Here is a 10,333-nt window from a genome sequence, read left to right as displayed (position 1 = left end):
AGGTCCGCATTGAAGAAGAGGAACAAGATCGGTGATAAGGGAGAACCTTGAGGTAGACCAGCCTGGGGTAGGCTTCAAACCTCAGAAGAATGCCCGTTGACTTGGATAGCTGCTGTACGCTGTGAACAAAAAGCGTTGATCCATCGAAGCAGCTCCCCTGGGATGCCTCGTGCTTTCATCGGCTGAAGAAGCCTTTCCTTGCAGACCCCGTTGTAGGCCCCTTTCACATCGAAAGTGATTAAGCTTGCTACCTTTCGACCTCGCCAGGCGTAGGAGCGCTGGTTCAGCCGACCGTTGTTCGCGTGCTCCGAAGTGGTTTGTCGGGAGGAGCCCATACGTCTCGACCGCGTGTGAGATCCTTTCCGCCACGACCGACTCCAGCAGCTTGCCGAGTGTTGCTAAAAGTGCGATCGGTCTCCAGGCTTTCGCAACGGTGTAGTCGTCCTTTCTGGGCTTCTTGAGTGGTATAATCCTGGCGTGCCGCCATTGAGTGGGCAGTGTACCGTCCTCCAGGGACGCTCGGAATAACGCGAGAACACGGTAGTTGACCACTGGCCAAGTCTCCTTCCAGACTATTGCGGGTAGGCCGTCCTCCCCGGGCGCCTTCCAAGATTTGGCCGCGAATAGTTGTCGTTCAACTTCTTCCATGGTGATCGGCGGCATTACTAGGGGAGCCCTTTGCGGCCTGGGACCTTCATCTTCAATGCTCTCCGGGAGAGGAGGAAAGAAGGTAGCCAGGAGTTCTTCTCCCTGTTCTCTGTGATTGGCTGTGACTGTTCCGTCTGCTTTGACGAGCTGTGGCACCTTTCCGAACGCCGTGTCGTCGCCGGATTTCAGGTACTTGGCAGCCTTCCAGATATTGCCACTGTCTGCGAGAAACTCGTCCCAGTGCTTCTTCTTCTGTTGCCGAATAGCGTCGTGGTACTGCTTTGCTGCCCCTTTTGCCGTTTCCTCCAAGTCCACAAAGGCTCGCCCAGCTCGTCGTTCGGTCCGGGCGCGGTTCCTCCAGTATGTGTAAATACGACGCAATTGTGTGAGGTCGATTGTCCACCACCTCTTGGCGTATGGCGATGGCCTTGCTTTCGGTGTCAAGGTTTGGACCGCCTCTAGGACGGCCGACATCAGTCGATCCGTCTGCTGCTGTACGGTCCCCACAGACGGGGTGGCATCCAGTGCCCTGCATCCTGGTGGTTATTTTCTTCCAAGGTGCATTCTTGAGGAGAAGTCGGTCCCGTTGATTCGGTACCGGGGCCAACGTGTCAAAGACCGTCTCAATCACGCGGTGATCCGATCCATGCTCTGTCCTGTGGATCGCACACTTGACTGTTGTGTCCGCTAGCTCGGTAGGAGCCAGGACCAGATCGATGGTCGTGTCGTAATCCCCGCCGTGCCATGTCTTCGTGCCTCGCCGAAGCAGACTGCGAAGGGCGAACTCGTTCATTAGGTCGATTATCCGATCCGCCTCCCCCTGCCTTTCCAAAGAAACATCATCTCCTCCCCACAGCTGGTCGTGCCGGTTGAAATCTCCGGCAATCACCACGTCCACTGTCGTACCCGCGTGTCGTCTTGTATCCGTGATTATCTTGCGTAAATCGTTGCAAACGCTCCCTAGCGCCTGAGGATCCTGCTTTGGTACATAGACGGACACCACCAAGACTCGCCGATCAGGGAGCCTTAGGATGGCTGCTGTCATGTCCGGGGATGCTATAGGTACCTGTTCCGCCTCCACGTCCCTGTTCACCCAAAGCATGCTTCGTATTGCCCATCTGCCTTCTCTCCAAGTTGAGGGAACCATCTTGATCCATTTGTGGTGTCCCATAGGGGTAGTCAAGAGTCGGCCCTGAATCCTTCGTGCTTGAGGCTCCTGGATGGCCAACACTGTAACGTCCTGAATGTCCTTGTCGTTCATCAAGCTGTCGTGTACCGCACCCTGCTTTTGCACATTAAGTTGAATCAGGCGGAGCCTTCTACTCATGGCGAGATGGGTAGAGCCTCTGGCAGTTCCTGCTGAACGATTCATGCGGGCCGCTGCACAGGACGCACTTGGTAACCACTTCACTGCAGCCGCTGTGGTGGTGGCCCTCCTTGGCACACCTGGCGCACACCTGAGGGCTTCTGCAATGGAAGGCTTTGTGGCCGATCTGCTGGCAGTTGTAGCATTGCTCTGGTCGCATCCGGCGTTCGAAGATTCCCGTGTATCCTGATTCTCCACCGGCATAGAAGAAGCCCTCGTCGAGGAGCGTCCTAGCGTCGCTAGCTTTGGTGACATAGACCACCATGGATCCATACGCTTTTGCAGTGTTCTTTCGGCTCAGCCAGGCCATCTTGGCGATGCACCTCGTTTTCCTGGCTCAAGGCTTCTGTAGCTCCAGGAAGGATCCTGCCTTCGTGGTCGATGACAGCCGTGCGATTGACGTCGTCAACTTTGACTGGGTACAGCTGGTCTCGAAGGACTCTTGCGCCCGGCGTCTTCTTCGCTTCCATAATGTCCTTGATCTTCTTGACTTCCTCTTCGTTCCTGCCGAGGATCCTAGTGCGGTTGATGTTTCCTCTGTGACCTGTCTCTAGTGACGGCAACGCAACGCCACTTGGGTTGGTCGCCAGGCGCTCGCATTTCGTTCTCGATGAGCTTGCGAAGGGCCACCGGTGTAGCCTCTCCGATGTGTTCCTCTGGCACCCTGGTCATGTCCACCGTGCAGAATGCTGGTTCTGGCGTCGCCGCTCGGCCTGTGGAGGAGGCCGGGGTCGGGATGCTGGCAGGAGGAGTACGTCGGGCGACGTCAGAATATGCAGGCCAAACCAAAGGGGCTTCTTGAGCCTCCTTCATGGCTTGAAGCTGCAGTCTAGTGTCCTCGAGCTCACGGCAGGCTCGGGTAAGCTGGTCTCGCGCTTGCGACAGTTCTTCGGTCAACTGGGCCGTCATCTTGGCGACCTCCTCTGCTATGATTTTTTTGAATTGCATCTGAACTTCTGCCTTGATGATGTCCAAATTGTTGTTGAAGTCACGATCCGCGGGTTGCTCTGCGCCTCGGATTCCCTCGCCCGCTCTCTCGGCCGCTGTGACCCGAACTGTGCGATTTTTGTGGTTTCTCGACACTCTTTCAATACTATTTCTTCCTCCCAGTCCATATCGTTTTCTTGTTGCATTGACTCCATCGCTCTTTTCGTTCTCACCCTCTTGCGCTGCGGGCGGCGACATCCCACTCCTGGGGATCCCGAATCGCCTCTCATGACGTCGATGATGTCTGAAGCGCCGCGCGCTGCACCAGACATCTGGAAAAGACAAAATATTCCACCAGGTGCCTCAAAAGAAGAAAGGAAGATCGATTTTGCAAAGATCCAGGTATACAGATGCGGTGGTGGCCGGTGACCTCTGACATTCACACAGTGGGGGTTCAAAGGTTTACCGGATACAGTGTGCTAGATGCTATAGCGCCTAGGGCAGCAGGTGTGCTTCAAATGAACCAACGAGAGCCAACAATAGCGGTCCACTTGCAGGAGCTAGTGGGGAACGAAGGACGTTCCGAGCCAATCACTTAGGACCAATCGGAAGGAGCCCTGGAGGTGCTCTAGAGAGCTCTTGAGAGCATGAGAGAGCACCAGTGGAAGGCTAATCAGAGAACGCTCTAAGAGGCTCTCGAGCGCGCCGTAGAGCATTTGCTCTAGGTGGCTCTAGTGTAACGGGCTGAGCCCGTAAAGGCCTCGGCAAACTCTCGGCCAAGACTCGAGATTCGGTGGACTTCTACATCCGTATCTTGTTCGATATCGGCGCACAGGCCATGGATGTGGAGGTATAAGACGGCAGATATCCTGCATAGTTTTTCACTCTTTTTCTTCTTCTCTCTCCATTCGAGACAAACTTGTAGAGTCGTCACCAGCTAGTTGCAATACACTCCTGGGACCGTTACATCTAGAGAGCATGAGAGAGCAACCAAATGTATCCAGTATACAGTCACTCGTTCTGGGGGAGTCTGGGAGTTCTCCAGTAAGCAACTCAAGTGCAAGATTGTCGGTACCTTTGGACATTGCTTGTTGTGAACCTTTTGGCTTCACCGAAACTCACCCCGTTGTCAAGTTAAATTTTCCAGGAGTCCCTTTCAGAAGTTTGGACTTTGAGATTCGTCACAGTGAATTTGTGGTATAACGGTCTCAGGTAGTATATTGCAACTAGCTGATGACGGCTCTACGAGTACACTAAACTTGGAGAAGAAAAGGAGAGACAACATGTAACGGTCCCAGGAGTATATTGCAACTAGCTGGTGACGACTCTACGAGTTTGTCTCGAATGGAGAGAGAAGAAGAAAAAGAGTGAAAACCTATGCAGGATATCTGCCGTCTTATACCTCCACATCCTTGGCCGGTGCGCGGATATCGAACAAGATAGAAGTCCACCGAATCTCGAGTCTAGGCCGAGGGTTTGCCGAGGCCTTTACGGGCTCAGCCCGTTACATCTTATGCTGAAAGACTTCTCTAACGCTAGTGAACTTCGACGCAGAATGTAACGGTCCCAGGAGTATATTGCAACTAGCTGGTGACGACTCTACGAGTTTGCCTCGAATGGAGAAAGAAGAAGAAAAGAGAGAACTAGATGACAGGAAGAGAGGGCAGCTCTTATATGCTCCGGAACACACAGACACTTCCTGCTTCAGGATGACGTTATCATGATACCACGGCCGAGGGTTGCCGAGGCCATCATGGGCTCAGCCCATCACACAGCAAACGCGCCGTCGTGGACTGCTAGGCTAATGATGACGCTTATAAAACAGAAGATTAACCTCCTAGTGGATATAAAGAAGAAGATAGTCCTAGAGGGAATATTGTTAGCTCCAAGACGATAGAGATAAGTGGGCGATCACTTTCGGCTTCGGCTTATTGTCCGCCCCTTTATGGTGCGCAAGCCGGATGGCCATAGCTAGGACGTCCTTGCCGGTTTCCGGGTGGCGTACGACCATCAGCTGAATGTAGAATGTCCTTATAACAGAGCACCTTTGGGCGTCCACGGCTCTTATACTCTTGCGACATCATCTCTTCCAGCAGCCTGGAATGCTCATCGGGCGCCTTGTCTTCGTCGCTAGGGACACTCCCAATAGCGTGCCGGGGGAAGAGCTCCTCAAGATACCCATCCTTGCCGCTCTTTCTCTCGCCGTCCACAAACTCGGCCGGCCTGGCCCCAGTGAAAGCACGGCCGAGGTAGCACCCCAACAACTAGATACGGTGCCTCTCCCGAGAGAAGATGCCGGTGTCGTGCTTGATATTGAACGTCTGCAGGACCAGCAAGGTATCTGCGTTTGCGACGTCCTTTCCACGGGTGCATGGTGCTTGCAAGCCGTACCTTGGGACCAAAATGGCATCGTGCCACTTATAAGACGTGTTAGCTATTGCGTTAGTGTATAAGGGCCTGGGGATATACCTTTTTGACTTCTTTACTGTCGTTCCTGTCCATATAGCGGCCCGTGGCACTGGCATACAGCTGCTTGTACTGACGGTGTCACGGCACTGGACCGCCGATCCCTAGGTCACGTGGCACATTGCACTTAGCTTCAGGTTCATCCATCCATAGCTTCCTTTCCTCTTCATAGAGCAACGCAGTTATCTTCCCAGACCTACTATGGTTCCGTGACAGACGGAAGTACTCCCAGGACGAAGCCCACGACCTGATCCTGTATGTTTGACAAAGATATTTGAGGAATCCATCGCCATCGCTCGGTTTGCTTTCTGCATCACCTCTCGCCAGGTTCCCGATAGCTTAGCGAACTCGCAGTATCTCGAGATTCATCAGCAAAGGAATGGCAGAACAGGAAGGAAGGTGACGGTTTACCTCTTCCATTTCCACAGCAAACCGGCGATGTTGATCTTGGTCTTGTCGGCATAGTCGGGCGTAAGGAACTTGGTGTCCTTAAGCTGCTTGCGGAGAGCTGCGCGCTGCTCGGCCGTATAAACTGCTGGCCGTTTCGCAATTTGCTTCTCAGCTTCTCGTTGGGTGTAGCGCCGGACGAAATGTGCAATTATATTGCCAGTCTTCCGTGAGCGGCTACGGCGGGCGACGTGCTGGCATAGCGATGGCGTTGAGTGCAGAAGGCAACGCCGCCGACTCTAACGGCAACGGCCGACGAGGCGGAAATGACGGGAAGCGCGAGCGGCGCCATCTTATGTATATATGGCTGCGCTGGGAAGCCAAAAATGGATCTAGTTAAGGCGGTTTCTTGGATTTCGAAAACGACTTCTTTCTCGAAACCAACTGCGGAGTACTAGGACGCTTATTGGAGGATGGTGTAGGTAGGGTAGTGAGGTACCGAGTACCTGGCTATGACCAAGCGCCCCGCACTGTCGAGACACCCGAAAATGGCGGCCTGCCCTGCCAAATTCGGCGGCTAGAACAGCAAGTTGTTGGAAAGCCAACAGCCACGAATGTGTCGCACCGTAGTGGTTGGGTATCGAAATGATGGGCAACCACTCAATTGATGATGATGTTCCTGTCTGTGTTTTTCCAGAAGTTCCCTGCCTGTTCCTGATCCTGAGAATCCTGGTGCCAAGCCATTGGTCACCCCTGAACTGCCCTCTCTGACCACCTGCCAAATCCAACACAAGTTCTATAATTCCGTACATATGTACGGATCCGTACAGTACGGATATTTAATCTGTCTCAGACTCTGAACCTTGTCGCTGTAGTGGGCGTGCAGGCCCCACACTGCCCCACAAAGTTCAGCGCCAATGTCGCAGCACCTCGCCGCCAAAAATTCGTTCGCATCCCAACAACCCGACGGGATGAGACCAATCTGCCGATTCGCAACATGGCAGCCGACGAGATTCACAACACTGTGGCGGACAGCTTGTCTGCTGCACCTGCTGCTACCACCCCCTCAGACGATTCAGCCGATAAGAGGAATGGGCACCAAGGCAAGCGGGGCGGCAGAGACCGAGGCAACGACAAGCAGAAGAAGCGCAAGCACGCAGGCTTCGGGAGCGCGAAGTATGTTGTCGCATGCCATTGCTTGATGAATTTCTAATACCGACTCTAACCAGCTCGCAGAGGTGAGGTCCCCGACAAGCGCGAGCAAGTCCAGAACAACCGCAATGCGAAGCGTCGCAGGGTCATCGACGATGAGAACAACGGCAATAGCTACATGAGCATCGCGTTCACGCCCGAGGAGATCGCGGCTGAGGAGCGCCGTCCGAAGCGGAAGGTTGCCGTGCTGATTGGTTACGCGGGCACGGGCTACCACGGTATACAGATCAACCACAAGGAGAAGACGATCGAGGGCGACATCTTTGCCGCCTTTGTCGCAGCTGGTGCCATCTCGAAGGCGAACGCCGATGACCCCAAGAAGTCCAGCTTGGTGCGCTGCGCGAGGACAGACAAGGGCGTCCATGCCGCCGGCAACGTCCTGTCGCTCAAGCTGATTGTCGAGGATGAGGACATCGTCGACAAGATCAACCAACACCTGCCCGAGCAGATCAGGATATGGGGAATACAACGCACCAGCAACGGTTTCAGCTGCTACCAGGCCTGCGACTCCCGGTGGTACGAGTACCTGATGCCCAGCTACTCCCTCCTCCCGCCGCAACCACACAGCTTTCTGGGCAAGAAGCTCGCCGAGTCTGCCAAGGACAAGGGCGTGCATGACCAATATATCGAGCGTCTCGACGATGTCAAGAACTTCTGGGACGGGGTTGAGAAGAACGACATTCAGCCTATTCTTGAAAGATTAGAGCCCGATGTCAGAGCCGAAGTCCTCCGAAAGCTCCACGATACGCAAGATCAGGATCTTACCGACGAGGGGAACCCAACACAGCCCGACTCAGACGTGGTGGCTAAGGACTCTGAGATGAAGGATATTGGAGAACCGCCTGATGCACCGTCTGACAAGCCAGAAGAGCCGAATCCCGCAGCAGATGCGGCCAAAAAGGAGCTGACCCCGGTCGACCTCGCCCTCCGCGAGGTCAAAGCAGCCTATGTGGCAGCCAAGCGACGGTACCGCGTCACCCCGGCGCGCATCGAGAAGCTTCAGCAAGCCCTCAACCTGTACCTGGGCACGCACAACTACCACAACTACACCATCATGAAATCCTACCGCGACCCGTCGGCCAAGCGGCACATCAAATCCTTCCAGGTCAGCCCGAACCCGATCACAATCCGCGACACGGAGTGGCTGTCGCTCAAGGTGCACGGGCAGTCCTTCATGATGCACCAGATCCGCAAGATGGTGGCCATGGCCGTCATGGTGGTGCGCTGCGGCGCGCCGCTCGAGATTATCACCGACAGCTACGGCCCGCGGCGCATCAGCATTCCCAAGGCGCCCGGACTGGGCCTGATGCTGGAGCGGCCCATGTTCACCGAGTACAACAAGAAGGCGGCCGGGCTCGGGAAAGAGGCCATCGACTTCGCCAAGTGGGAGGCGCAGATTGCCGAGTTCAAGGATAAGCAGATCTATCGGAGGATGTTTGAGCTGGAGGAGAAGGAGAATTCGTAAGTTTTTGTGCTTGGCAAATAGGAAGTTCTTCTTTCAAAGTCGGCTGCTGACAGCTGCGGCAGATTCCACCTCTTCTTCAACCAGGTTGACAACTTCAGGACTGACTACTTCCTCTGGGTGACTGCCGGCGGCGTGGAGGCGTCGCATGAGCGGTCTGACAGGACAGAGAAGGTGCCCAAGGCGCTCGAGGCCGAGCTGGGCGACGAGCCGGATGGTGTGGAGGAAGTTGGCACATCGCGCGAAGAGTCCTAAAAGGCTATGGAAATTTTATCAAGACTGTTCAGTCTTGATCTGCGGTTCGCCCTTGACCTGTGTCTGTTCCTCAGACGGCGCTTGTCCGATACACCCGGGCTTCGAGCCAGATGCCTCTGCTATCGCTGGCTGAATGTGAGCCTCCGTCAGATCCGCCCTCTCATACGTGAATCCTCCCCCGGCTTCCACAGCCTGCTGCAACATTCTCTGGCGCTGGCTGTCGCGGATGGCGTTGAGCATGGCAAATACGTGCTCTGCATCCTGCTGCATTGCCTGCTCGGCCTCAGCGTCCTGGGCGCCGGGTGCCTTGAGCGGGCCGACGACCCAGAGCTCTCGGATCTTGCGGGTGAGGGAGAGAAGGTCCTCTGTTGACTTTACCTAGCCAGCGGAAATTGGTTAGTGGCAGAACGTGAGGCACTTGATAAGGGACTTGAAACCGTACGATACCGCTTATTATCGTCTGCAAGGCCATGCTGCGGTAGGCTGCTTGGCCTGTTGAGGCTGTGTTATCCACTGGGGCGGCCGCAGTGTTTATCAAGTCACGGAACGCGGCCATGATCCCGGCGACGAGTATGTTCTTCCTCTCTGCTGAAGTTAGTGCCGGCGTCGAAGGAGTTCAGAGTCGAAGGTGGAGCGAAAATGAGGTGTGACATGCACCGTGAAAAGAATGATGAAGGTCGTTGGCTGCTGGAAGTCGCCAAGGAAAAGGCAACTGACCTTGGAGATTGTCGACCGAATCCGGAGTTCGATCCATGGTCGAATTGTTGACGGCGTAATATGGATCAGAAATGCGACTCGCTGTCAATGTGTTGTTTAAACAGGTCTTGAGGAATCGCCGATTTGCAGTTCTTGAATGAGATTTTGAGGTTTGACATTCCGGCCTCATGCACAGCTGGAGGGCGATTACCACAGTACCGATGCTTAGTGCGGTCTCCGATAGGGGCATTGACATTTGACTAACGTCATTTCCGGTACGGTATGGCCCGTGCGGATAGTCTAGGGTTGCGAATGGAATTTTGCTGTTACGGATTTTCAACCAAATTTTGGAAAAATTTCATTCAAGGTACCTTTGAGAGTACTTGGTGAAACGGAAATATAGGTTCTGCTAGGGTTGGTACTCATTTAGGGGGCATGGCTGTCGGCGACCGACAGCTAAGGGTTAGCCGAATGGACCCCACAAAGAACCCCAACCCTGACCTTTTGCTTTCTGGACGTAGCTGAAATATTTGAAATAGACATTTCAAGGGCCCGGTTCTCATTTTCCATCGTCAGCGATTTTTCCGAAATTCGCAACCCTAGTGCAGACCTCGCCGGACAATCTTTGTAACGGGACTTTGAGCCCTCAATCACCGAAACTGAGGACTCGGGCCCTATTTCTTTTCTTCTCCCGAGGTTATCACTCAATCCGCGACTCCGTAATTTCGTCTCAAGTTGCGTAACTCGAGGAGACCATGTTGGTTTGAATCCGCTTCCCGCAGGACCGTTTATTTCACATCGCCCGGAGAGAAAGGAAAGGCTTGTTAGCACCTGCTCACTTCCTGGTCTCTTACTAAAAACGCCTCGATCCACGAAAATCACAAGAGGCCAAGAGAGCGGCAGCGAGCGCCAGA

The 10,333-nt window shown here is 54.4% G+C and overlaps 6 protein-coding genes across 6 annotated transcripts; 2 read left to right on the top strand and 4 right to left on the bottom strand.

The window, feature by feature from the left end:
• Positions 1–2,489: 2,489 nt before the first annotated feature.
• N657DRAFT_651129 (uncharacterized protein) lies at positions 2,490–3,394 on the bottom strand (the record flags this gene model as incomplete). The annotated part of the gene is made up of 1 exon (XM_062794098.1): positions 2,490–3,394. A coding segment is annotated over exon 1 (280 nt), but the record flags the coding sequence as incomplete, so codon positions are not given.
• A 1,547-nt stretch (positions 3,395–4,941) lies between these two features.
• On the top strand, positions 4,942–5,485 carry N657DRAFT_369624 (uncharacterized protein). The gene has a single exon (XM_062787032.1). The coding sequence runs from the start codon at positions 5,044–5,046 to the stop codon at positions 5,392–5,394; it is 351 nt and encodes a 116-aa protein (XP_062642347.1). The 5' UTR covers positions 4,942–5,043; the 3' UTR covers positions 5,395–5,485.
• Positions 5,486–5,814: 329 nt separating this feature from the next.
• N657DRAFT_685122 (uncharacterized protein) lies at positions 5,815–6,146 on the bottom strand (the record flags this gene model as incomplete). The annotated part of the gene is made up of 2 exons (XM_062796749.1): positions 5,815–5,922; positions 6,036–6,146. 2 exons carry the CDS (start codon positions 6,144–6,146, stop codon positions 5,815–5,817), a joined length of 219 nt encoding a protein of 72 aa, XP_062642346.1.
• Positions 6,147–6,791: 645 nt separating this feature from the next.
• Positions 6,792–8,723, top strand: N657DRAFT_583393 (pseudouridine synthase; the record flags this gene model as incomplete). The annotated part of the gene is made up of 3 exons (XM_062789673.1): positions 6,792–6,970; positions 7,031–8,467; positions 8,534–8,723. 3 exons carry the CDS (start codon positions 6,792–6,794, stop codon positions 8,721–8,723), a joined length of 1,806 nt encoding a protein of 601 aa, XP_062642345.1.
• N657DRAFT_651124 (uncharacterized protein) lies at positions 8,540–9,467 on the bottom strand. Its single transcript, XM_062794097.1, has 3 exons — positions 9,441–9,467; positions 9,166–9,308; positions 8,540–9,101 (listed from the first exon to the last, which is right to left on the bottom strand). The coding sequence occupies exons 2-3, from the start codon at positions 9,277–9,279 to the stop codon at positions 8,742–8,744; spliced, it is 474 nt and encodes a 157-aa protein (XP_062642344.1). The 5' UTR covers positions 9,280–9,308; positions 9,441–9,467; the 3' UTR covers positions 8,540–8,741.
• On the bottom strand, positions 9,167–9,819 carry N657DRAFT_369542 (uncharacterized protein). Its single transcript, XM_062787031.1, has one exon. The coding sequence runs from the start codon at positions 9,673–9,675 to the stop codon at positions 9,340–9,342; it is 336 nt and encodes a 111-aa protein (XP_062642343.1). The 5' UTR covers positions 9,676–9,819; the 3' UTR covers positions 9,167–9,339.
• Between the last annotated feature and the right edge of the window lie 514 nt (positions 9,820–10,333).

Source organism: Parathielavia appendiculata, assembly GCF_033297405.1.
Source record: "Parathielavia appendiculata strain CBS 731.68 unplaced genomic scaffold N657scaffold_42, whole genome shotgun sequence".
NCBI lineage: Eukaryota > Fungi > Ascomycota > Sordariomycetes > Sordariales > Chaetomiaceae > Parathielavia > Parathielavia appendiculata.
The sequence above is the reverse complement of the archived record's forward strand: the minus strand, read 5'-3'. Positions and strand labels throughout refer to the sequence as shown.